The 27681-nt window shown below is 43.1% G+C and overlaps 1 protein-coding gene across 6 annotated transcripts in view; it reads right to left on the bottom strand.

Annotated features, from left to right (window-relative positions):
* Positions 1-2608: 2608 nt before the first annotated feature.
* The window catches only part of GATAD2B (GATA zinc finger domain containing 2B), an 83972-nt gene continuing 58899 nt past the window's right edge, over positions 2609-27681 (bottom strand). For 4 of the 6 annotated variants that reach the window (XM_073807198.1, XM_019919296.3, XM_019919297.3 and 1 more), the window contains 10 exons: positions 18386-18721; positions 14280-14409; positions 13472-13603; positions 13032-13160; positions 12406-12576; positions 11403-11718; positions 10187-10389; positions 9146-9256; positions 8871-8988; positions 2609-8222 (listed from right to left, as the gene is read on the bottom strand). In XM_073807198.1, coding sequence (XP_073663299.1) covers positions 8089-8222; positions 8871-8988; positions 9146-9256; positions 10187-10389; positions 11403-11718; positions 12406-12576; positions 13032-13160; positions 13472-13603; positions 14280-14409; positions 18386-18720 — 1779 coding nt within the window. In that variant the 5' untranslated portion in view covers position 18721 and the 3' untranslated portion in view covers positions 2609-8088. Of the gene's footprint in view, positions 8223-8870; positions 8989-9145; positions 9348-10186; positions 10390-11402; positions 11719-12405; positions 12577-13031; positions 13161-13471; positions 13604-14279; positions 14410-18385; positions 18722-27681 lie in introns of those variants that run through there. The other 2 variants (XM_019919295.3, XM_073807200.1) reach the window with 2 other exon arrangements.

Here is a 27681-nt window from a genome sequence, read left to right as displayed (position 1 = left end):
CAAGGCTGGGTGCTCTTGCAGCCAGGATGAGAAGAGCTCGCTGCCTGGGGTTGTGGTGGGCATCCACGTGGGCCTGGCTGCCCTCATCGTTTGCCTCCTCCTGGGCTGGAGACATAGGTAAGGGCCAGGATGGCTATATGTGGAAAACTGCTAGGAAGACAGTCTGCACTATGGTGGCACAGGCCCAAAGAGCAAGAAAGGGCTTTTATCCCTGACTAATCTGTCTTACAAATAAGGACACTGAGGCAGAGAGGGCGGGCCAGTTCTTCTCACAGCTGTGTGGCATCAGAAGTGGGAGGAGGCCTGGTGGGCTGCAGGAAGTGGGGCAGAGAGCACTGGGGCTCCCGAGGCAGAGGGCAGGTGGCAGAAGTGGGCCAGAGCTAGATCCCTGCCATCCTGTGCATGAGGAAGGGGCCCAGCCTCTCCCCGTGGAGTATGGAACAGGATGAAAGGCTGGGACCGATGGATGCTAAGCCAGAGAGAAGCCCCAGACAGGTCAGGGTGCTGACCCTCCCTATCCGGGCAGCCTCTTCTGCAGACAGGGGTCCCAAGAGTGCTGGGCAGTGCTTCAGACTGCCTCTGACAGAGCTGGGGGCTGCAGAGGCCAGGCTCCGAGTGGAGGGAAGCCAGAGGAGAAGACTGAACTCATCACCCAGGTGAGGGGGATTCAGGTGAGGGGGATTGGGAAGGAGAAAGTAGTGTGCTTTGAGGCTCTGGGGCCGAAGCCTGATCACCGCCTTCCCTCTCAGGTGACCGTGGAGCAGCCGCCCTTAGCCTAGGGCCCTCCAAGTTGGCTCCCTCCCAGGTGCCACTAACTCTGGCCCCACCAAAGAATCTACATCACCTTTCCCTGCCACCCCGGAGTCAAGAAAGAACCAAAGGTCCCTAAGCCCCTCTCCGGGGAGGGTCAAGTCTGACCATAGGGCGAGAGAAGAGGTTGTGATTTCTGTTTCTCCCTTCTCAAGAAATGGGGAAATCTGTGTCTTCCCCCACACACCAAATAACCTCAAACTAAACCATGTCAGGTGGGAGTTCTCTCCAACCCATTAGTCCTCCCTCAAAACCCCATCGAATATATCCTCTTGATCCAAATATGAACTACCCAAAGATATATAGCTTTAAAGCACCGCCCCCCCCCCCCCACCAAGAAGGGGACTCAGGGCAAGGGGCTCTGTCAGCAACTCCATCTTCCAACCCGAACCCCCAGTCTGAAATCTGTTTGTCTCCTCATGCCTAAGCTGGCGTCTGACCAGGGACAGGCAACCTGCATTCCTGGTGGTCTAAATAGGCAGGTGGACAAAGGGGCTGCCAAGTTCCTTGCCCCCTTGTCCCAACATGAGAAGAGTTCTGAACATCTAAGCTCACACACGCTGCTTCTCTGAGCAACCAAATGCCCATCTCCCCCTTTCCAGAACCAAAGCATTGACCCCTTTTGGGAGGCATGCATGCCTCCTCATTTTTCTATTTTTGAAAGGAGATATTAGTTTACGTTGAGGTTCTGGTGGCCTTGAATCCCTTGTAGAATGAGCACAGATGCTGTGGAGCACCCCACACATCTATTCCCCTCAATTCTAGGTGTCCAAAGACCACCTCTTCCCCACTCCTCCCTCTGACCTATGGCCCTCCTGGCCTCCTTGTCCCTCCTCGTCCAGCTCTACCACAAACCTAAAACCAAACCCCAGGCTCTCCCTCAATCTGCCTCCCTCCAAGGCTGTCCAGTATTGTGCCCAAAAGGGGGTAGGGTCTTGGAGGAAGGAAAACCCAGGTCTTAGGGGGACCCCAAACACTGTCTCCTCTGTGCTCTTGTAGGATGATGCTCATACCAGTGACAAGACCTCCAGCAAGGCTGGGCCCTGCCCCTCCCCAACTGCACAAGGGGCGTAAGCAGCTTTAACTAATAAATGTGGCAGGGGACCAAGAGGTTAAGAACAGCCCCAAACTTCAGGTCCCTGAGGAAGTAACATCCTCTCCTCTGGGTGGGCCTGGTCTAAGAGCTTTGTTGGAAATAAACCAAAACGGAAAAACTAAATTAGGATCTGGTTAATGTTCTGGATTGAAAGGAAAACCTGGGGAAGTGGGGGTGATGACATGGTAAGACAGAGCGGTTCCAGATCTTTCAGGGCATGTTGCACTGAGGCTGAGGATCTACATATTCTGCAGTTTGCTAAGGAAAGAACAGTGTGAGCTGTTTTAAGGTCCCCACCGGGAGAAACCAGCATGCTACAAAGGATTGTTACTGGAGTCTAGAGCAGTGTGATGAGAAGGGCCAAGGACAGCTAGGGTACACCTCTCCTTAGGACAGGATGGAGATCCAGCCTCTGGGTTAAATGCAGCCTCCTTACGGATACCTTTAGACCTTACGTCATCAGGTAATTTAAGTGGGGTCAGTGGCTTCCAGAACACTGGATCTATATAAAGGTGAGGGGAAGAAGAATACAGAAGTAAGGGCTTTAAATAATCAACACAATTGAAGAAAAGGGCACAAACTAAAGGTACCCCATTGACTGGAGGGGGTATAAGTCATAGCTAATCTCCAGATCGCCCCTAAAATTCTCCCACCAAACTGCCCCCCCCGCCCCCCATGACTAAAGCACAAGCCACAGGAAAGTTTAGAAACCATTCCTTTCTTTATTAAACATAGCTTGCAAGTGATAAATATTACAAAGTTTTTTTTCTTTTAATCCTTTCTCCAAAAATTAGCTTATTATTTGAATCTGTCACTGCTGAAATGCTCAGCAGCATCTGAAACAGATGGGAGTGTATTTGCCTTTTTGAAAACCAGTTTCTATTGGTCTTAGTTTTTTCATTTTAATTCCCAAACACAATGCAGAAAATTAGAGTTTGTTTTTTGTTTTTTGTTTTTTTTTAAAAAAAGGAAACTTAAAGAGTTGTGCAAAAGGGTCTTGTTCCCCTCCCACCCACCCCATTCAGAGAAGACCATTCCCCATCCCACCTCCCTGCTCCCCACCCCACCACCAATCTATCCTTCCACCTTCACCAGGGCTTCACCCACCATCCTATACCCTCTCCAGGCTTTACCAGCCAAGACCTAGAGTGTGGGAGTACTCAGCCCAGGCTGTGGGGAAATTGGGCCCCTGAAGGAGACAGCTATTCAGACAGCTGCCTTTAGGGGGTTCAGATGAGATCTGAGGGAAGGAGACAAGATGTAGACTATATCTGACCTCTCCTACCAAGAAGTGAGTAAAGTTCTGCATCCTGTAGCTCACAAAGGGTGTGAGTGACCACCAACCTGGGGTATTCAATGGTCAACCACCCTTGAGGGCAGCTGCTTGTGAGGTGGGGCTTGGGGCCTGGTCCCTGCCCTTGGATGACTAGAGACATGAGGGCAAAGATGTCACAGGTTTAACTGATGTCCTAAACATCACTCTGCTGCCTTTCCTAAACCAAAAGGAACAGTAGGGGCCTGGCAGCTCTCCAAGGGTACTGGTCACACATTTACCCACTTCAACACTAGTCACTTTGGTTTCCTCCATGGGTTTTCAGCCCAACACTTTCCTCACCTCAAGTTGTTTTGTAGGTGGGGAAGGAAGCATTTTAAACTTGGTGGCCAGATGATCTCCCCCTGTCTGCCATCACTTCACAAATAAGAAAACTGAGACCCAGAAAATTAACTCTACCAAAGGTCACATAGCAAGTTGTTAGTAGGAAAGCTTGGGACTAAACCCCAGGTCTCCAGACTGTACCCCACCCACCTCCCTTTGTGTTGTGGTTCTCTTTACTCTCCACAGTCCGGACTAAGAGCCTTAGCTTTTGCAGTAACCCAACCTCACCCCAATTTACAAAGATGGATATGGCTCTCCCTAGGGGAGACTTTCTTAGGATGACTTGTTAAAATCATTTCTATCATCCCATGACAATCCACCCTCAAAGGCCCATGAAACTAGCTTCTTTTTTGGGGTTGGAGGAAATCCCTTGCATAAGAAAGCTTGACACTGAATTTTGTTATATAGGTATATTGTATATATGCTGATGCAATCAGAGGAAAAAAAACAGTGCAAATACAATTACAATTCATAATAATACTTGGTTTCAATGCCCCCGGGAACTGCCCCATTCCTCGGCTACCTCCCAACCCCCAGCACTTCCCCACAGTATCAACCTAATGCTGGGGGGTAGGGAGGGTGGGCAGGTTAGGGTAGGGAGTGGGCTCTGCCAAGGCAGTGCTGGTGACCCGGAGGGACTACTCCAGGGTGGGGAGGCAAGGCACAAATTAGGGGTGGGTGGTGGGGGAGGTGGCATCTCTAAGGAGGGATGGGGTTGGGGCAGCTGCCAGTCTCAGTGTGCTGGGCCCGGCCCACTCCCCTACCCACCCTCCACAGCCCTGCCTCCCTACCCCCGCCCCTTCCCCAGAAACCCTTTTGCACGGATCATACACAAACGGGCACATTACAAAATGACATAACACAGTTTCACAATATCCATGGCTAGGGCTTTTTTTTCTCTTTTTCAGTTTTTTTTTTTTTCTACACAATGTACAATTCCTTTTAAATGGATCAAGAAATAGCTTATATACACGAATGAGTCCTTGTTATAACATCTCGGCAGCAAATATCATAAGCTAATGAAGGTCTTGTTGGAGGGGAAGGGAGCCTAGGACTGGGGTGTGGGGTGTGGAGAGAAGGTTATGCCTTCTGGAGAAGTGGGGAGAAAAGGGAGTGGCTGGGGAAAAGGAACAAAAGTAAAATATCAAGAAGCATCTTTACAAAGCAGTTCTATAGCTAATTCCTTTTAAAGGGGAAAGGAAAGGTAACCAAAGCAGGAAAACATTTATCTCTGTGTCTTAAAAAAAAAATTGTCTACCATACATACATCCAAAAAATGTGGAAAAAGTACTTATTCCAGGGATGAAAGAAGTCCAGATGCTGTGGTCAAATGACAAAAAAAAAGAAAAAGAAAAAAAAAAAACCAATAAGGACCTCTGTCCCTCAGTTTTACCCAAGCCTTACTGCTTATCCACCCATATCAGGCTTCTAGAGAGTAAGCCACTGTCCATAAACTACTACTACTTTTAAAGCCTCTGGGGATGGAGGAAGCCAGGCAAAACTGGTGGGATCCTCACTCTAGTATCACCCTGAGCTTCAATGCTCCAGGGGTAAAATAACTCTGAACAGAGGGTCTTTCCTCCTATCTTTAGGGCATGAGGTTTAGTGTCTATGGGGCCCAAGGCCTGGGGATGGACAGCAACAATAGACTTGGAGGGACACAAGGCAATCAGTGGTGAAAAAGTAGAGAAATGAGGAAAACAGAAGGATGAGGGAGAGGGAGGAAAGGGAGGAGGTGGAAGGCTAATACTTTACCATGATTAGGGGAACCTCACCCCTGTCACTAATCCCTGGGAAGGGTATGAAAATGGGGAGAAGAGAGGGTAAGAAATCAAACCTCAGCGATTGAGCAAAGGGTCACGGAGCTATACTAGTCAACAAGCAGCCTCTGTGTAACTGACCCTGAGGGGATAAAAACAGGGAAGACTCCATCCTCTCCCCTATCGCCTCAGCACCTTGGCAGGCACTCGACTACAGGCTTTCCTTCCCCATCATCCCCCATTCTCGACACATATTACTTCCAAGCCCCATTCAAAGGTGGCCTGGCTCCCAGGGAAGGGACTCAGCTCAGGGCAGGGACACCCCCCAGCCAGACGGTATTGCACATTCTCTGTTCCTTACTTTTAATCTCAATTGACAAACTTGGGTACCTCGTACCTCTGAGCACCTCTGAGCTGGGGGAGGGGAGACATAACAGAAATGGCACTTCATCATGGGGGCTGGGGGGGGGGGGAGAAGCTAGACAGACATGCCACAAGGCAAGATGACTTGCAGGGAAAATATTTTTTAAAAAGCTTCCAATTTTGTGGAAGAGGGAAAAGCAAAACCAAACGATTTATCCAGTGCTTTCAAAGCACAGAGGGCAAAGGAGAGATGTAAGAATATATCTTTATATATATATATATAATTTTAAAATAATCCCAGACCCAGTTCCACTAACCCCCCTCCCTCTCCCACCACTTACAGTCAGGGGTTCCACATTCCCCAGAAAAATACTCGAAACGACCCCATCACTACCTGTTACTAGCGTCTAGCTTCCAGATCATTTCACCACTGGGGGAGCCCAGACACAGGCTGCATCTCTGCTCCTTTATTAAGTGCTCAATGAATTTGGGGGAAGGGAGGAAAGAAAAAAAAGCCAGGAAGGCCCGTAGGGCCAGTATAATCACCCACAGTGGCTCTGGAGTATGGGGAGTAGAGGCCAGTGTGGGGGGAACTGAGCCTGATTCCAGCTCCTTCTCCCATCCCCTCCCCAAACTTTATGGGGAGGATGTGCAGTTTGTGTGTGTGTTAATTTTAAAAGTGCCTTCTTACTTTAAAAAATTATTTAATTTTAAAAATAAAAGTGGGGGACCTTCCCCAGGTTGCTTTCAAGGGTAAAATGTTAAACTCCTCTCTTCATACCTCTTTGCTGAGAGTATCCCTTCCTTGAACTCTGGCAGCTTCTACGGCTGGAGAGGCAGGTGGGCATACACTATGAGGAGAGCAGAAACCTCTACCTTTAAGGGGCTTCCCTTACCTCAAAAACAGCCTGGTCCCCTCCCCCTTCCCCCACAGTATGGGCAAATGGGATGCTAATCTCCCCAATCCCCAGAACAGCAACATTGCACAATTCAATTCATTCTCTACATTAGTAGCACTTAAGAAAAAAATAAAAACAAACAAAAAAGCAAAATTTATAGAATTCTGGGGAGAAAAAAGACAACATCTACTTGTATAGCACAAGTCCAGGATTGGTTTTGACATGAATTGTCTGGCTTTGAGCGGTTGGCTCTGCAGTTAGTGCAGCAGGGTCAGGGCAGCGCTCCAATCTGTTAGGTGCCCTCACCCTCATCTCCTGGCGCTCAGAAGGTAAAGAGACAAATGGGAAAGTCGCAACTGTTGGGAGGGAAACCCCTCTTTCTTTCTTCCTCTATTTCCTCCCTTTGACATTTCACTCACTCATGTCCATCCAATGTCCAGGACACACAGCAAAGTCAGGCTAGGAATAGCCACTCCTCTATATTACAGATGGGGCTGTGGTTACCAAGGGCATATTAGGATTTAAAAAAAGAAAAGAAAAGAAAAGAAAAGAGACAGGGATGGGGGAGAATTTTACAAAGAAAATAAGATGAAATAATTTGGGGCTAGTTGGCCTGGAATAGACTCCTGTGTCTCCACTGGGGTCAGGAGACCAATCTCATTCCCCCAGCATCCAGAAGGCCAGGACCTGGTCTCAGTCCTCCTTGGCTCAACATTATGCTCATTGTCACGCCCCTTTCTCCCCCTTCTTTATGGGTCAATTCTAGGGTGGTTACGTTTTAAAGCTTCTCCTTCCAGGCTCTTTCCCCTCATTCTTAGAGCCCAACTTCAATACTCAACACTGCCTCCAGAACTGTGCAGCTCAGAGACACCCCAGAGCGGGTGTGCTATTCCTCCTTGTTTGATGCCACCACCTCCCCCTGACCCTGGGGTTAAGTGCATTAAAAACTTCTGCCCCTAACACTCCCAGTCATGTCCTACTTGGCAGTTGGGGACCCTACTGCAATGCTCCTATCACTTAACTGAATATCATTTGTGTTTACCAAAAAAAAAAAAAGACGAAAGGAAAAAAAAAAATATTGGGGGGAAAATAGAAAGGTTTAACCGTCCACTGAACAAAGGGACGACACACAACATCATTAAAAATGATAATAATAATTAAAGCATAAAAACAAACTTTAGAAACACACGTCAGAGGGCTTGGATTTCTCCCCAGGACCTCATTCTGACCTCTATCAGAGGCAAAGATCCACCTCACTGTTATAGAAAACTGAAGAGAGAAAGTGGCAGAAGAACAGATCGCAGCAGTGTGAAATAAAGAGGAGGTGGTGGGGCAGGGCGTGTGTTTTCTTGTTGATTTCTACTGTTTGTCTTCTGTTTTTCTGTTTTGTTTTCCGTGTATGGTAGGCACCAGTACAGGCACTGCATGCGACGGAAGTTGGGGGCAATGGGAGAGGAGAGGAGTAAAGGATACAAGGTTGGGGCAGTACAAGTGGAACAGGCGTTATTTCTGTCCACTGATGGACTGCGATATAGACCGGGGAGGGATCATGTCTAAAAGGTATTCCCGCTGTCGGTCTGCCAGACTGGGGGCTTTGTGTCCTCCAATACCAGTGTTCAAGTATGCAATGTTGACACCTAGACCCAGGAGACAAAAGTGGAGCGCAGGTATTAAAAGAGGAAATGACACCTTCTTCCACACTACCCTGGGGCTGCAGTGGTGGAGATGCAGAGGAAACAGAAGTTGTCTACATCTTTGCAGACTCAGTTAAGCTTTATTTCAGTAGCAACTACCCACCCTGCTCCCAAGCTTTAGGAGAGATCTTCCCAAAACTTCAATCCTACCAGGAATAATAAACAGTCCTGATGGTACAGAAGAGTCAAAGAAAACAGTGGTGAAAGGAAAATAATCAAGACAAAGAGGGAATTACTGAACCTGCTTTGGTTTTGGGCCTGCTGACTGTAAAGAATCATCCCTGGGTCATTCAAACTGGATCAGGACAGTTAACCCTGCTATTCTGGCCAAAAGAGATCAATAACCACATGCCCACTAAGAGGGCACACTAGACAGGACTGTGTCATTTTCACCACTAAAACCCTAGTGTACAGTGCCTAGCAAGTAATATGGATTTAGCAAACCTTTGCCAAATAACAAGAGTGAAGGGAGTAGGGCCTAAAGAAAGAGCAGAAAACAAAAGAAAGAACAATTCACCTAAAGGGGCTGCTAAAGAATTGCATACTAATTAGTCAATCCCTGAGAAAAGTTCTCAGATCAACCCTTCTTACCTGGCATACCAAGGAGGCCACCTGGCACAGACAGCTGGGGTGCCTGTGCAAAGTTGGAAAGCATGGAACGGGCAGACGTGGGTATACCACGCTGGAGACTGCTTTGGGGCTGTGGAGCCTGCAATGAGGAGGAGACAAGCGATCATAACTTTACCATGATGGAAGGTGTAAGGGGGAGGTAAGGATATGGGAGTACAGAAGAGCAGTATGATTTTCGGCAGAAGAAAGGACAAATTGAGATAAATGGCTGACAAAACCTCAAGAGAAATCCTCACCTGTCGAAGCGTATGATGTCTCATTATGGTCTCTTGTTTACTGACACTGGACACAGCTGGAGCCGTAGTGGGGGAGAGTGCTGCCTGCTGCTGTAATCGCTGTTCAATTTCCTGTTGGGAGTCATCAGGTCAAGTTGGGCAGGACAGCACCCAATTTCCTAACCAGAAAACCTAGAGGTCTTCTTATCTCTAATGTTGCCAGCTAGTTGGAGGGATATGGAAAAGGCAAAAGAGTTTGGTGGGGTAGGTGAACTAAGATCTCTGGGTACAAGTAACCTACACACTTCAATGATTAGGAATCCCTCTCTCCAAGAAAGCTGGCTCTCAGAAGTTGGCTGGAGAGATCTGGGTGTTGGCGATGAGCTGCCTAATGTAATTAATTAAGGTTGATGAGTTACTAAGTTTTATTTTTCGACTCTTGTCTACCCATTTTCCAGGAGACCCATGATGCTACCCAGAGGGGTCTGATGGGTGGTGGGGTGGAAAAGAATCTGAGCTTCCCAACACATCTTCCCCACTCCAAGATATTCTCATTCTATTAATACTATATGAGAGTTCACACACTCTAGCAACCACTAATCTTCATTGGGCTACTTTATAATCTACCCTTTCCTTTGTCATTTCTTTGTCAAATATGGACTGCAGATAATTACTTCTCTCAAAGAGATTTCTAGTACAAATATAAATCCCTCTCACCAAAATCCATTTGTTTAAGGAAATGAAATCAAGAATAGAGGAATTATTTAGTACTACCAGGGAAAGCCAAGAGTCTCAAGCCTTTTGTCCCTTTCCCTTAAGCTCAGCCATATGTCATTATGCTCTAACCCAATCAGAAACAGCCAAATGGAAATGGGAAAGGCAGAATGGTAAGAAGAAAAAAAAGGGAACCCAGACCTCTAGGTTCTAGGAACTTAGATTCAGAAACCTAGATCACCTGGACTGTGGGGATCAGAGAGACAACTCCTCTAAACTAGAAAAAACTGTCTTTTGGAAAAACCAAACCTGGGCAGGTGGCTGGTGAGAAGTAGTCAGAATTCTTACCTGTTCCTGCTGTAGGGCTTTAACAAAAGCATTTTTCAGTCGGTTGGTGTGTTCTGCCTTTAGAGCCTTCTTCTGGTTGGAGGTCATACATTGCTCACATAGAATCTTACCATTCTTTTCTTGCTTCCAGTGAGGGGTGAAATCTGTGCGGCACTGGGCACAAACAAAGGGTTCAACCCGCAGGAGTGAGGCACAGCTTTTCCCTAGATGCCAACAAAAAGAATAATCAGTGGTTTCACATTTCCTCTGTATCTCCTCTGTTTCTTTTCATCAGATGATCTTTTTCCAGGAGTTTACTCTGCTGAATTAAGAAGGAGCCTCTATAATTTATAAAATACTTTTATTTCATTTGATTGCAACATCACTTCAGGGAATTAGACAGTACCATCCCCATTTACAAATAGGAAACTAAGTCTAAGAAACATAGCTCCAAAAGACAAAACTGGGACAAGAACCCAAGTTTTCTGATTTCCTGTTACACCACACTGAGAAGAAAATGTGTGTCAATTCAGTCAAAGGGCTCCACCTAATTCCGCCAGTACTTTTGCTTCTTAGCATCTCTTTACCTCAGTCTACACTTACTCTATCATATACATTCATAATTTTTACCTATCAGTGTCTGAATTATTCACTTTGTGATCTATTTATAGCCAATACTGAGCCCTTTAGGCACTTTCCTCAGGTGTTCCCCTAAGTCCTTATGTTTAGAAATTCAGGCTTAATAACTTTTGTCAGAATAGACTGTGTGATGTTATTAATACTTTATAGTTCAGTGTTGGCTTACAGCTTTTATGTGGTCCTAGTTATCTTTATCAGTCTATTTTCTCAACTAAAAGCACTCAAACAGCAGGGACTGAATATAATAATGCAAGCACAATGCCACATAAACACTAACATTAAAAATAAGTGTTCTAGTCTTCAAATTATGCATGCATCACGCCAGACACATTTAAAAGAGCTAACGATATACTGCAAAAAACAGACAAGATATACAAAATACACAGCAAAAATATTAAGTCTAAGATACACAGACACACAAAAAGCTTTTTGATACGCTGCTCCTAAACAGTTTCCGAATCAGAGACAGGAGGTGGTTTGGCAATAGTAAAGAGAGATTATTTAATATTACACAGTACCATGCGATACTCTGCCCATATCAATCAGGTTTGACAACTTCTTGTTTAGATTAAAAAGACTGACCAACAAATAGCCTTACCTTGGCTGTCGATGACACTCTGTACGACTTCTTCCAAGCCTACCATGTAGATGAACTCACTATTGGCTGCACTAGGCAGGAAATGAAGCAAGGGAGCAGGTGGTTTAGGGGGTGGAATCTCCAGGAGTGTCTTTTCCAGCTGTTTGCGAAGAGCCAATTTGGCTGCAGCCTGTGAGTTGGCAGCATCAGTCATGGCGCTGGGGCTGGGAAGTGGTGAGGACACCCTGTTCACGGTCCCTGGCTGAATATGGGAGGCAAGGTTCATATAGATGGCAGAGGATGTTGTACGCTGACAGGGAACAGAAGAACTTGACTGCTGAAACAGATTGAGTATAGGGGTCAGTGATGGTATGTGGGAGAAAGAACCAATTCTTACTTTCGTGGCAGAGAACACTATCTGATCCTAGTCTGAACTACTTAGCTTCCCTCAAGCTCAGAAAAAGACATGAGGTGTCCAACTTCACTGATAAAGGACTCTGGCATGTAAGAAAGGAGAATGATAGTGGCTACGAACTAAAACTGCTGAGAGAGAGACTTCTCTGGTGGCACAGTGGTTAAGACTCCGCGCTCCCAATGCAGGGAGAACCGGTTCAATCCCTGGTCAGGGAACTAGATGCCACATGCATGCAGCAACTAAGGAGCCCGCCTGCTGCAACTAAGACCCAGTGCAACCAAATAAATAAATAAAAATAAAACTGCTAAGAGAAAAATAAAGATTTGGGATGCTTTGTCATACATCCTTTATGCTTCTTATTCCTTAGATCCCTCTATCTCTTTCTTCTAGGCAGATTTTAGCTTACTGCTGCTCTGCTGCATATAACATTTCTTCTCTACTACTAAATAATTCCTCAGTGTTTCCACTTTGGGGACCACTGTCAACCCACCAAAATTACCTTTGTTGTCCTAGAGTTTCTCAGTGTCCCAAAACTTAAAATCTATGGTTGTTTCAACAGGGAAAGCAAATAAAAGATTTCTCTGTTTCCCCATGAGGGCTCCCTCTTACCGGTTGGTAATTGATGGCGGGATTCATATTGGGTGTTGTGGTGCGTACAAGGCCAGGCTTAGGTGGGCCCCGCTGACCCTGTAGCTGGGCTGGGTTTGGCGCAATCACACGTTGAGACATTAACATGTGTGGGAGGGTGGTATTGGTCGCTGAACGGATAACACTGTGACCCTGAAGGGGAAGAAGAGGAAAAGATATAGTCATAGCGGTAAAACGCTTCACAAAATGCCAAAGAGAAAACACTGCCTGTAATACATAGCTAAGTAGAAACACAGAAACATAGTCAGACTTGGTAATTTTGTGTAAGGATCTATGGGGATAAATCTACCATCACTATAAAACCTGATTAGTGGTTAGGAATTCCCTAGCTTCTTTGGTATAAACTATTTAACCCTCTATGGAAAAGGGCTAAGCTGGAAACCTCTGGAGAAGAAAGACTACGGTGGGAAGATTAGTTATTCATCCTTCTACTGCAGACTAAATCATGCCATTAAGGACCAAAAGGACCATCTATGGTAATAACACCTCTATCAAGGCCAGGTTCTTCTATGATCTTACAAAAGCCCCAATACAGAGACAGGATAACAGGGCCCCCTGAAACTAAGATCACACTATGGGCCACATACCTGCAATGTCCTCAAATTCTGTTCAACCCCTTGTGCCCCAGGCCGGGATGGAAGCTTGGAGAGGCCTTGCTGTCCCACATGGGCAGGAGATGGCTGAACAATAGATGCTGCATTCTGTACAACTGGAGTCTGGGAGAGAGAAGAGAAAATGAGACAGTGGAAAAGGCTAATAATCGGAGGCAGAAATTTGGTACACTTCTAGACTTTCAAAACTCCTTGTCAGTCTGAAGCTCCTGTTGACCAGGAGGGAAAATAAGAAAAACAGAATCACTGTTTTCTTGATTAAGGCCCAAGATTAAAAAAAAATCACTATTCCTAGAGACTAAAAACCATGGAACCAGAGAAGAATGAGCCACCCAGCTGAATCTACCTGGGGCAGCCCATTCTCAAACCAGTTTTTCTTTGCTTTCTGCTAGTCCCTTATTTCTCGGGCACAGTACCTTCTGGACGACATTCTCTTTCTGTAGCTGACTCTGTCTCAGTTTCTTTAACAGCACCAGTCGGGCTTCTTCCAATCTCAGCTCATCTCTCAGCTGCTTGATGAGCTGCTGCCGTTCCTCAATGCCTTTCCCCTGAGGAAACATGGAGACTATCAGCTATGGTAGCAGTTACTCAGAGTCCTTTCCTGCAAGATGATCTCTTCTTTTAGGTCCCAAACCTCCACCTTCCACAAGAAGCACAAGGGGCAATGGAATTGTTATCTTTGCGTCCCTAGCACACAGTCTGGCACAGTGCCTGGTATTCAGTAGGTACTCAAAAACTGCTTACAGAGTGAAAGAAGAGACCACATATAAATGCTAATTAACCAGATTCCTGGCAAAATAGAAGAACAGCCAAAGGGAGATATTGCTTTCCTTTAAAATAATGTTTCTCAATCTTTTAAAGCCATGTTTCCTCTAGAAATACATGAAAACTTAGGAATTCCTCCATATTCCGAGACCCAGGATAGAGTATAGAATGTATCCTTCTAGCTAAGAGTTTACTTCACATGACTTGAATTATGAAGTTTTCATTTTCCAAAGAAATTATATTGAATATGCATTTTCAAACTCTCTTCTCCACTTGATTCTAATAGTTCCCTCTAAAAGGGCACACCCTTGAGGCTGAGAATCACACATGAAGAGTTTCATCAATGGGTAGTTTTTAGATCCAAAAAGTAAACACTAAAAAACCAGACATGGGAGTCTCAGGGAATTAAAGAGAATAGTAGAAGCAAGAAATGGAGAAAGGAATCTTTCTTTTCTTTACCTTAAACATCTCTAGGTTGGCTGCTTTGAGTCTTTCTTCCATTCGGGAGCTGGAACGGGGACTGGAAGCCTCATTATCAGACAAAACAATGATGTCTGGGGAGGGAGTAAGCCTTCCTCGGTCTGGCTCACTAGACAAGAGAAGAAAAATTAAGGTACTTCCAACAGTGAAAGTTCATAGAAAAGTTCAGAAAACTTTTCTACACTGACCAAAGAAATCCAAGGAAACTTAAGTCTGTCCTGATTCACCCAGGGAAAGAGAGAGACATCCAAATCAAAGGATAAAATAGACACCAAGATGTAAGTGACGACAAAACCTCAGCAAAAGTATTTTTCCCATCTAAATTCCTTACAGAAGATGCAGACAGAAAGACACTGACTGGCTTTAGGAATGGGAAAAAGAGATGAGTGTTTTTGTCACACTGATTTTAATCAAAATTCCAAATGTTTTCCTTATATCTCAGTCTCCTTTTGGGTTGTCTTGTTAGTTACAGAGAAGGTCAAGAAAGAAATGGTTAGCTTCACAGGGGAAGAAAGACAAAGGCAGTAGAGCCTACTTGTCCACCCCAAATACAGATGACACACTGCTAAGGAGGCAACCCATGATACTGATAACATGGTCCTGCCTGTCTGATGATCTACAAAAAAGGAGGTTACATGACAACTCCTTTGGCAGTCTATCCTGTCAAGAGTTAAGGCCAAAAGAAGGTACTGTTGTCAATGGCCTGAGAGAATGGACAGTGCTAAGTATAAATGTCTACAGCCTTCTGGAGGACTGAAACTTCAGAATTAAATACATGGGACTTGCATCTACCTGCAAGTTCTACTTAGCATCTTCCCTCAGAAAGAAACTATCTAGAAATAACTTTGAAATCTAAATCTTCCACACTGGCTATGCCTTATGGCCAATCCTATTTATTAGACAACTCTGGTTTTGGTCTTCCTGGAGCAAGCCTTAAGAGCATCTTGTCCCTCTAAAATCATGAGAAATGGCACTCACTGCGTAAGACCTGGATAACAAGAACCCTGCAAATTCTAATTGCCGTAGGTTCCCAAGTCAGCGGCCATAACCTCTAACTCTCCTCTGATTTCTTAACTCAGAGTTATCTTCGCTGACCCTACTTCTTTGAGATTTATAGTGTATAGTCAGGAGTATGTAGGTCTAAAACAATGTGTTCTTAGATCTTATTTAAACAGGTAACTCAAACCTTTTATAACCACAGATCTTTATAGTCCTGAGAGTCTCTGACCATTTCTCAGGGCCCCTTGTCTCAGGTACTGTTGGGACTAGGATGCCTTTTGCACAAGGCACCCTGGATGGCTGGGACAGGCATTCAATTCCTCAACAGGGTAAAACTGAGTTACTAAAACAACCAAATTTAGCTGAGGAAATAAAGTAGGGAGACAGTCATAATAATGACCATCTTGGGAACTATTAAGTTTGTCTGGATCGCTCTATAACCACTGCTCACAGACACAGCAAGCTGAGAATGTAGGCTTACAGAAAAAGAAGTCACTAGAGGGAGAAAAGAACCTTCCATTCTCTAACCCCAAGTTCCTGGAGTAATGGTCAGGCCTAAATGAAGAGTTTTAATTTTTACTTATCATTTCTATATTCCCTCATGCCCCCCCTTCCCCATCCCTAACAAGAACATGGGTGAACAACTTTGAGGTCTGGTAGATTTCTACTTCTTCTACATGATTCCCCAATGCTTACATTGACAGTCAGAACTCTTTCCATCCTGGTCCTGGCTGGATACACACCTCACAGATTATTTCTAACCTAAGGAATTCTTCCTTGCTCAAATGAGTGCCACCTACTGCTAAGGACTGTCCAGCAACAGGACAAGCAGAGACATTCCTACATGGAGATTTTGGAATTGAGCGACATTTATAAGGAAGTAGTATCTGAGAAAACCCTAAATGATATTTTATTCCCAGATATAATGAGACTCACATTAGATAGATAGCACAGGTAAGGCAAAGCCCAAGTCAAGTTTCATTCTTCAATTTTTTTTTTTTTAACTTTTGACCTGGAATTCTGGCCTCATTTATTAAGCTTTTCCGGGGACAGAAATTATTTTGCTACTTTCCCAAACACATATATGATTTACAATATTTGGTGTTCTTAAGTATGAAACCCTACCAATTAGATAATATTAAAAGCCAGACTTGCTGCTGACATCATTTTGTGACTCAGACTGGCAAATTCCCAGAAATTATAAAACTCCTAATCCTTATCCAGGTAGTAAAAACAAAACCAGAAAGAAAACTGCCACGTCCCGACAGCATTCCAAAACATAAGCAGTGTTGGTTTCATGCATATCTTATTTCACAGATACCATAACTTGCCCAACTGATGGCAAAAAAAAAAAAGATATTTAGGCAATTATGGCTATCACGTCAAGAGCCCTTCCTTCTTTCTGCTTTTAAATTCCAATTCCCTCCTCCTTTTTTATCCACATCAAATAAACCATTGTTCTCCATGCTGAGCAATCTATCAGTCTAGTTCATTCTTACAATAAGCTTGAGGCTAAGTGGAAATAGCTGTCAGTATATCTGGTCTGGTGAAAGGGAAGAAGAACGACAGGGGAGATAGGGCCCATTTTTTCACGCAGAATGGGTATCTAGATGGTTTACATCAAGCCTCTTTTCCTGGAGACCATTAAAAACAGTTCCCAGTTTCCAAAGAATCAAGTTCATGAACAAAAGTTCATTCCTCTAATAAAATTAAACACACTGGTAGTTTTCAGGGTACTCTTTTCAATACAGAATTTATCTGTGATACACTGTAATTCCAACAGAACTGAGATCTTATCAAAATGTGTAACAATGTTTCTATGAAAAACACATTTTCAGTTCCAATGTGCATGTAAGGAATCCACCTAACATTTCTCCTCTTCATTGTCCCCAGTGAAGTAGGATTAGTCATTTGCCCCAGAAGGTTAAGGGTGATTATGGGGCAAGTGGGTTACTCAGGTGCATTATCTCATTCACCCACTTTTCTTTTTTTCTAAAAGGATCTAAGGATTAATCTACTTTCATAATACTCTGCCGATACTATGTATAGCTCCCAAGAATTTTTCTCTTCTTCCACAACCACTAGAGAACTTACCTGAAGTTTCCTAAGGGTTTTAATGCTATTACCAAGAACAATGTTCCCCTACTGGGTGTGGTTTAAAAAAATAATTCTGGGACAATACTAATAAGTAAACATTAAAAGGTAGAGAAAGAAACCCAAGTAAGATTGTAAACCATTCCTTCCTTTTTTCTTCTTTCTGCATCAGTCCAGCTTCTTAAGGATCCTGCTTTAGATCAGTCCTAGGACAAAGTCAGCAAGGTCAACTGGAGGGCAATTGAACAGTGAAGAGTAATTCTCATGTCTATCAGGTGTTTCTGAACCATGAATAAACTGAATGTTCTTAGAACTAGGGTTGTCTATACTATGATTCATTGTTCAGGTAGACTCTAACCTCAGCCAGTTCTAGGTACCTCTTTATATTGTGTTCTCCACAGTTCCAAGTACTCAACCTTGACCAAGACCTGTGAAAACATGTGCTTGTGTGCTGTGTGTATGAAAGAGCACAAGCATGAGGGTACTCATATAAGTGAATGTGTATGCACATATGGGGCTTGGGGAATGTGGCACAAATGAAGTAAGAATGTAGAGGATTAGCATATAAAGTTCCTTGTTAACACAAGAAAAGACAGGCCCATGCTCTTTGATGTAATAAAAGCTGGGTCTCCATAATAAACACATCCCTAAAACTCTTGGGATGATCTGAAGAAAAGACTGTTCTTCCTCCTAAAATGGCCATAAGATTAGAGTGAAAGTGTATATTAACTCGCTTCTAACTGGGGTATCAACTCTTAGTGCCTCCTTTATCCAGAAATGGCCACTTTATCTTAAGGGTAATAATTTTTGGAGGCACCTAGTTTCATCTAGAAACAAGAGGAATTCACGGTCAAGCCAGATAGCACAGGTACGTCTTCATTCAAGAAGCTTTAAGTTGAAAAACACCCTCCTCTCATTGGAAGTCATTCATTTTTCATAGGCTTAGTTTATGATGAGACCCTATCTATGGAGGCAGCTGAACCAAGCCATACCTCCGTCTAGCACTCATATCCACAGGCTCATCATTGATGTTTTCTTTGCCTGGCCTTCCAGCAGTCCTGTTGTCTCCATGAGGCCTGAGATTCCCATTGAGCTTCTCTTCATAGCCCTTGACACCACTGCCATCCTGTTTGGTGGGTAACTCATGTGGCACTTCAAGATTTGCCAAATCCTTCCGTTTGAGCAGTGCCAACATTTTCAGACGTTCCATGGCCTCATGCCCCTCCATTTTGAGTCGCTTAGCCAGGACATCATCTCGCTCATCAGCTGGGTCCAAGCTCCGCTTCAACAGATTCAGGCGAAGAGCATCCTCTGTCATTCTATCCATCCTATGGAAAGAAATATACAAGTGCTTTATCAGAATAAAGGCCCTTAAATAGTCCATAAGGAAAGAAGAATCATAGGTATATACATGGAAGGTCAACATTAAATGAGCTAACATTCTACCCTATAACTTCCTAGATGATCTATATTAAAGGAGATTTCATCTCTCAACCTCAGCAGTGAAAGTAAACTTCAAAAGCTTTCCAGTCACTGAGGCTCTTACTGTATAGATGCCTGAAACCAAATACCATGCTCACCTGGATAGTCCATTAAGAGCCTACATCTCTCAAAAAAGTAAACATTCTTTTGTGACTGGCTTTCTGTACATGCATGCTCAAAAGTCAGATGCTTTGGTTTTAATTCTCATACCAAATTCTTCTCCTGGAGAAGACTCTTTTATGAATGGGAAGTTCCTCAGGTCACTCATGCATATCTTTAATTGGCCTATATTACTGATGGAGACCAAGGGCATCTAACAGGAAGCCTCAGTTGTCTGCATACAGCGAGGGTCAGAGGGGCCCATTTATCTGCCCTCAATTCTATATAAATTCAGTATCTTGGCTTTGGTTAATGAAGAACTCAGGCTGATAAAAGGTAATATTTTCTTTACTCATACAGCAAAATTATTACAGACAAGCTAATAATCATTTGTCCTTCTCATTTTGATTTCTTACACTAACAAAATCTAGACACACAATTTCACCAGCACTTTTTAAATCCAGGGTTATCTTCCTGGTAGGAAAAAGCAATGTGACACTGGAAAGAAAAATTTTTGAGTCATCAAAACATAGGTTCAAACTGCTACTTTTACAAGGTCAAATATTTAATAAGTTACTTTACCGCCCCAAGCCTCAATTCCATCTGTAGAAGTGGGCACTTGGAAGAGGGCTCAACGAAATTTAATTCCTATACCCTCAGGATATGACTACTACACCTAAGATACAAGATCAGGCTTGATAATTCATAGATTCAAGTAGTAAGACAGAGAAGATTACCAATGTTAATTGGTGCTCTTGCGAAGAAAAACATGTATACACTTGAGACATCTTCCTTCCTGTAGTGCAGAGTAAAATAAGAGCTATCTGATTTTCTTCTAGTTATAATGAGGAAAAACAGTAACCAACAAAAGAATTTCCAGCAAGAGGAAACAGACCTTTTGGAGACCAGAGAAAAGTCAGAACTCAGATCTCTGAATTTTCAGGTAATGTTTCTTAATTCTCTCTCTTTTTTTTTTGGCGGGGGTACGCGGGCCTCTCACTGCTGTGGCCTCTCCCGCTGCAGAGGACATGCTCCGGACGCGCAGGCTCAGCGGCCATGGCTCACGGGCCCAGCCGCTCTGTGGCATGTGGGATCTTCCCGGACCGGGGCATGAACCCACGTCCCCTGCATCGGCAGGCGGACTCTCAACCACTGCGCCACCAGGGAAGCCCTCTTTCTCTTTTTTAAAGAACAGTTTTGTTGAGATATAATTCACATATCATACAGTTCACCTATTTAAAGTGTATGATTTCAGTAAGGTAGATAGCTAGTGGGAAGCAGCCGCATGGCACAGGGATATTGGCTCGGTGCTTTGTGACAGCCTGGAGGGGTGGGATAGGGAGGGTGGGAGGGAGGGAGACGCAACAGGGAAGACATATGGGAACATATGTTTATGTATGACTGATTCACTTTGTTATAAAGCAGAAACTAATACACCATTGTAAAGCAATTATACCCCAATAAAGATGTTAAAAAAAATAAATAAAAAATAAAGTGTATGATTTAGTGGTTTTCAGTATATCCACAGAGTTGTGCAACCATCACCACATCAGTATTAGAACATTTTCATTATCTCCTCCTTAAAAAAACCCATACCCATTAGCAGTCACTCTCTTCCCCCTTCACCTCTATTCCCCACTAATTTACTTTCTGTCTCTAAATTTGCCTATTTTGGACTTTTTTTTTTAAGAGCTCTTTATTGGAGTATAATTGCTTCACAATACTGTGTTAGGTTCTGTTGTACAACAAAGCGAATCAGCCATATGCATACGTATGTCCCCATAACCCCTCCCTCTTGAGCCTCCCTCCCATCCTCCCTATCCCACCCCTCTAGGTCACTGCAAAGCACCGAGCTGATCTCCCTGTGCTATGCTGCTGCCTCCCACCAGCCAACTATTTTACATTCAGTAGTATATATACGTCGATGATACTCTCACTTCACCCCAGCTTCGCCCTCCCACCCCATGTCATCAAGTCCATTCTCTATGTCTAATTCTTTATTCCTGCCCTGCAACTAGGTTCATCAGTAACTTTTTTTTTTTAAGATTCCATATATATGTGTTAGCATACAGTATTTGTTTTTCTCTTTCTGACTTACTTCACTCTGTATGACAGACTCTAGGTCCATCCACCTCACTACAAATAACTCAATTTGGTTTCTTTTTATGGCTGAGAAATATTCCACTGTATATATGTGCCACATCTTCTTTATCCATTCATCTGTCGACGGACACTTAGGTTGCTTCCATGTCCTGGCTATTGTAAATAGAGCTGCAATGAACACTGTGGTACGTGACTCTTTTTGAATTATCATTTTCTCGGGGTATATGCCCAGTGGGATTGCTGGGTCGTATGGTAGGTCTATTTTTAGTTTTTTAAGGAACCTCCATACTGTTTTCCATAGTGGTTGTATCAATTTACATTCCCACCAACAGTGTAGGAAGGTTCCCTTTTCACCACACCCTTTCCAGCATTTATTGTTTCTAGCATTTTTGATAATGGCCATTCTGACCGGCGTGAGGTGATACCTCACTGTAGTTTTGACTTGCATTTCTCTAATAATTAGTGATGTTGAGTATCTCTTCATATGCCTCTTGGCCATCTGTGTATGTCTTCCTCGGTGAAATATCTATTTAGGTCTTCCGCCCATTTTTTGGACTTTTTTTGCGGTACGCAGGCCTTTCACTGTTGTGCCTCTCCCGTTGAGGAGCACAGGCTCCGGACGCGCAGGCTCAGCGGCCACGGATCACAGGCCCAGCCGCTCTGCAGCACGTGGGATCTTCCCGGACCAAGGCACGAACCCATGTCCCCTGCATCGGCAGGCGGACTCCCAACCACTGTGCCACCAGGGAAGCCCACGTTTTGTTTTTTAACATCTTTATTGGAATATAATTGCTTTACAATGGTATGTTAGTTTCTGCTTTATAACAAAGTGAATCAGCTATACATATACATATATCCCCATATCTCCTCCCTCTTGCATCTCCCTTTCACCCTCCCTATCCCACTAGCATTATGTTTTTAAGGTTCATTCATGTTGTAGCATATACCATTACTTCATTTTTTTTATGGCCTAATGATATTCCATTGTATGAATATATAATATTTTGTTTATTCATTTATCAATTTATAGACATTTGGTTTGTTTCCCTTTTTTTTTTTTTGGCCACACCATGTGGCAGGTGGGATCCTAGTTCCCCAACCATGCCCATGCCCCTACAATGGAAGCACAGTTTTAACCACTGGGGCAGCCAGGGAAGTCCCCCACTTTTTACTATTATGAATAATGCTATGAACTTCATAGCATTTATACAAGTTTTTGTATGAACACATGTTTTCAATTCTCTTGGATATATAACTGTGAGCAGAACTGCGGGGTCCTAAGGTAACTCTCTTTAACATCTTGAAGAACTGTTACGCTGTTTTCCAAAATGGCTGCAATGAGGGTTCCAATTTCTCCATATCCTCTTAATTCTCTTTTAACAGCTATAGATATGAAACATATTATAGCATATATAAACATTCTTTAGCTGCAGGATCCCCAAAGATTTCTTATTTTGACATGTGTTACTTCTGAAGTGGTTTACCTCTGAAAAATACCCCCAGATGGAGTGACTGGAAAGTTGAATGCTACAGAACATCAAAAGTTAAGCCCTAATTCCACAATAACAATGTCTTGGGTAATTTGATCAACACCTCATATTGAGAGTATGATTGAGAATACCATGAGGAGTTGCAGATGGTAAAAAGTCTGTCACTCAACTAATTATATACCTAGATGAAAAAAGTACTTTAGAAAAGTACACAGCAAAATATATGAGTGTATATTAACACAATACAGTGTTCTAAGTTTTGAGATAAATTATATTTATGAGCACTGAAAGTATATGACAAAATGACAAAATTCAACAACCTGGAGCTGAATGGAATTTGGGATGCCACCATTAGCTTGGCTTCTTCAACTGATAGTTATATGAGTAGCTGAAATCAGTTCAAAAAATTTCCCCTTTATTATAATGACATAAATGGGTACACTGGAAGTTGGGAGAAACCAGAACCAGATATTTGAATGTCTGAGGTAAGTAATCTTTCTCAATAGATGGCTTGAGAACTCTGACCAAAATTTCGTTGCCCACTCTTGACTTTACTGGCCCAACTTTATGTACTCATAGCCATGCCTGCTTCAAAATCCAATGAAATATGGATGAATCTTGAAAACAATCATACTAAGTAAAGTCAGCCAGACACTGACTTTACTTAGTCAGAAGGACAACTATTTTATGGTTCCACTTATATAAGGTACCTAAAATAGGCATATTCATAGAGAAAAAGCAGAATAGAGTCCATCAGTGGCTGGGGGTGGAGAGAAGGTAGTAAGGAGTTATTATTTAATGGGAACATCGCATGTCTCTGTGATGAAGAAAAAGTTCTTAAATGGATAGTAGTGATGGCTGCACATTGTGAAAGTACACAAAGCTGAACTGTACACTTTAAAATGTTTAAAATAGTAAATTTTATTTTATGTATATTTTGCCACAATAAAAAAAATCCAATGTAACAGAGACTGATTAAAAATGGGCAAAAGTGATCTTTTGGGGATGATCTAAAACTTGATTGTAGTGACAGCTGCACAACTCTATCTATCTATCTATCTATCTATCTATTTATTTATTGTCTGCGCCACGAGTCATGTGGGATCTTAGTTCCCTGACCAGGGACTGAACCCACACCCCCTGCATTGGAAGCGTGGAGTCTTAACCACTGGACCACCAGGGAAGTCCCTGCACATTTACTTTAAAAAAAAAAAAAATCAGGGCTTCCCTGGTGGCGCAGTGGTTGAGAATCTGCCTGCCAATGCAGGGGACACGGGTTCGAGCCCTGGTCTGGGAAGATCCCACATGCCACAGAGCAGCTGGGCCCGTGAGCCACAACTACTGAGCCTGCGCGTCTGGAGCCTGTGTTCCACAACAAGAGAGGCCGAGATAGTGAGAGGTCCGCGTACCGCGATGAAGAGTGGCCCCCGCTTGCCGCAACTAGAGAAAGCCCTCGCACAGAAACGAAGACCCAACACAGCCAAAAAATAAATTAATTACTTTAAAAAAAAAATCACTGAATCATACACTTAAATTATACTCCAATGAAGTTGCAAAAATAATATTCAATGTAAGTTTGTCACACACAAATTCCTCTCCAAAAAGTAAAACAAAAATTCTGTAAAATGAATGTTGTATGTTGCCTTTTAATGCCTAATCCAACTTTTCTGTTTCTTCTGGGCTGCAAATAATAACTAATATTTCTTAAGTACCTACTTAAAAGTCAAACATGCTACTAGCTACTAGGCACTTTATTATGTATTCTTATTTAAATTACCTCAACAAGTTACTAAGTGGTACTATTTCTACTTTAGAGGTGGGAAAAAGTGTCAAATCAAGTACCCCAAGACTGCAAAGCTTTGGATAGTGAATCTCGAATTCCAACGCAGGTCTAGCTCACTTCAAAAATCTATTATACATTTTACAGCTATTTCAAAAAAAAAAATCTATTACACAGTACATCTCGCTACTCAGAGAAAGAGAATCTTAAGAAGCAGTGTTGTGTATTCATGTATTTGCACATGCATCTAACACATCCATTCCCCCCCAGACATTACATATATACTATGTGACAAGTTCAGGGTTAGGTACTAGGAGTAAAGGTGAAAAAAGACCAGGTCACTGTCTTTAACAATTTCATTCTGATAGGAGACAGACGTGCATATAACTAAAGTACTTAGATGTTACATTTCCTCTGCCTTCCCTATATCCTGCTTTTCTTCCTCATAATGAAGAGAATTCAATTCATCCAGAGGCAAAAGTTAGAAGCCTGGAAATCATCTTTGACTTTTCCAGACTCTTAAATCTAAGTCACCAAGTCCTATCAATTCTATTATCTTCCTCTGAATGAGAAAATATGTAACACTGGTGTGTTGCTTTGGCAGCCACCTTGTGACCATGAGGGAAGGCAGCTTGCAGATAAAGCAGACACTGTGCACAGTAGAATACTGAGAGGAGAGCTAATTACACAGCTGTGCCATCAGATCAAACTACTTTGAAGCTAGTCCTGTTACACAGACCAATAAATTCCTTTAATGTTTAAGCCAGTATGAACTCGGTTTTCTGTTACCTAAACTGAAAATATCCTAAAGAATAGATAACTGTCAGAAGTGCTGAAATGAAATCAAAGTGGAGATATCCAATAAACAGGTGGATACGAGGCACACAAAGAGAGCCAGAGTTCAGGCCAGAGCTGGAGATAAATATTTGAACAGGTAAAGGAGGTAATTGAAGTAATGTACAGGGATGAGTGAAACTGTCCAGAAAAAGAAATGAATATATACTCAGAAGGAAAAGAGCCAAGGATAGAACCTTGGGCAGTACCTACATTTAAGGATTGGCTGGTCAGAGGAAACTAAGAGAGCTAGTGGAAAACTAGGAAAGCATGACATGTCAACAAATTAAAGAAGAGTAGTTAATTGTGTCCAACAATTTACAGGAGAAAAATGTCCAGCTTTAAATTTACTGTTGACTGTTGTAAAAAACAAGAATGGCCAGATGGTGACAAAGCTTTAGATTCATGCTTGTCAAGTTTTTGACTCATTGTTAGCCCCAAATCAAAATACAGGCCTGCAGCGAAAACTTTTAGAAGATTCTGAGAGGGAAGAGGAGGGATAGAGGTGAGTAAAATGAATTAGTATCTACTGAGCTGCCTTTTATTTACTAGGCAATGTACAAGGCCCTTTATATTTATTCCCTCATTTAATCACATTAGAGAAATACTAATTTATTTTTAGTGAATTAAACTTTACAGATACAGTTGAAGCACTCTGTGTCACTTCCCCACCAAACCATTCTCTATCCTCCCTTCTTCCCTTCCCAGAGAAAGGCATTATGATGGATTTGTTATCATTCTATTACATATATATGTATCCATAAATAGTACATAGTATAGTATTTATTTATTTATTTGTTTGTCTGTTTAGGCCGCACCACACCTAAACAATTCCCTAGTTCATGTATTTTTAAAAGTAGCTCTTGGGAGACTTCCCTGGCCGTCCAGTGGCTAGGGCTCCGCGCTCCCAGTGCAGGGGACCTGGGTTTGATCCCTGGTCAGGGAACTAGATCCCACATGCTGCAGCTGGGATTCCACATGCCGCAGCTAAGAGATTCCCGCATATTGAACTAAGACCCGGCAAAGCCAAAAAAAAAAAAAAAGTAGCTCTTGTATGTATCCTTTTTCATTTTGCTTTTCAATGTTTAATTTTTTAATATTTAAAATTTATCCAAGTAAATACATGAAGCACCAATTCATTTGTTTTAACTGCTGTGTAGAACTCCACAGCAAAAATATTTGATTCAGTAATCATTCTCCAATTCAACATTTAGGCACCAATATGTTGATGTTTAAACCAATGCTGTGATTTCCACTTCTGGCCAAGATTCTGTAACACAGGACAGATTTGCCCTCTCACCTGAAATAACAAAAAACCTCCAGACAAAATACATGAAACAAGGTTTTCAAGACACTGGACATCAGGCAACAAAGGATAGTGATCCCAGAGGGACAGGAAACAAATGAGGTGAGCTCTACAACTGCACTCGTTTTTGCCATAGGAGAGTTACTTTTTTTTTTTTTTAAAAAAAACCCTTTTATTTATTTATTTTTTGGCTTCATGGCACGTGGGATCATAGTTCCCTGACCAGGAATGGAACCCGCACCCCCCGCAGTGGAAGCGCAGAGTCTTAACCACTGGACTGCCAGGGAACTCTGCCATAGGAGAGTTTCTAGGACATAATGTGGGGAGGGGGAAATGAGGCAGAGCCAGGCAGACTCCTGAGTTCAAGAGAGGGCGATGGGGCTTCCCTGGTGGCGCAGTGGTTGAGAGTCCGCCTGCCGATGCGGGGACACGGGTTCGTGCCCCGGTCCGGGAAGATCCCACATGCTGCAGAGTGGCTGGGCCCGTGAGCCACGGCCGCTGAGCCTGCGCGTCATCTGGAGCCTGTGCTCCGCAACGGGAGAGGCCACAACAGTGAGAGGCCAACATATTGCAAAACAAACAAACAAACAAACAAAAAACAAAGAGAGGGAGATGAGGGTGTAAGCGTATAGTGAGACTAAGGGAGCTAGATTTCAAAAAGGACAGAGTACCATAGAAGTAAGAACTGCAGAAAGATGGCTGCCGATGCTCCGCAACGGGAGAGGCCACAACAGTGAGAGAGGCCTGCGTACCACAAAAAAAAAAAAAAGAGTAGCTCCTGCTCGCCACAACTAGAGAAAGCCCGTGCGCAGCAACTAAGACCCAACACAGCCAAAAGAAGAATAAAGAGAAGAAAAGAAATAACAGTCAAAATGAATAAATGATGAAAACTATAAACCTACAAATCCAAGAACTTCAACAAACCCGAAGCACAAGAAACATGATAAAAACTACACCAAGGGACGTCATAATCAAATTGCTCAAAACTACTATAAAGGGACTTCCTTAGCTGTCCAGTGGTTAAGCCTTTGCCTTCCAATGCAGGGGGTGTGGGTTTGATCCCTGGTCTGGGAGCTAAGATCCCACATGCCTCACGGCCAAAAAAACAAAACATAAAACAGAAGCAAATAAGTAGTGGTACATATATACAATAGAATATTACTCAGCCATAAAAAGGAACGAAATTGAGTCATT

Source organism: Tursiops truncatus, chromosome 1, assembly GCF_011762595.2.
Source record: "Tursiops truncatus isolate mTurTru1 chromosome 1, mTurTru1.mat.Y, whole genome shotgun sequence".
Taxonomy (NCBI): Eukaryota; Metazoa; Chordata; class Mammalia; order Artiodactyla; family Delphinidae; genus Tursiops; species Tursiops truncatus.
Note: the sequence above shows the minus strand (reverse complement) of the source record. Positions and strands in the feature narration are given on the sequence as shown.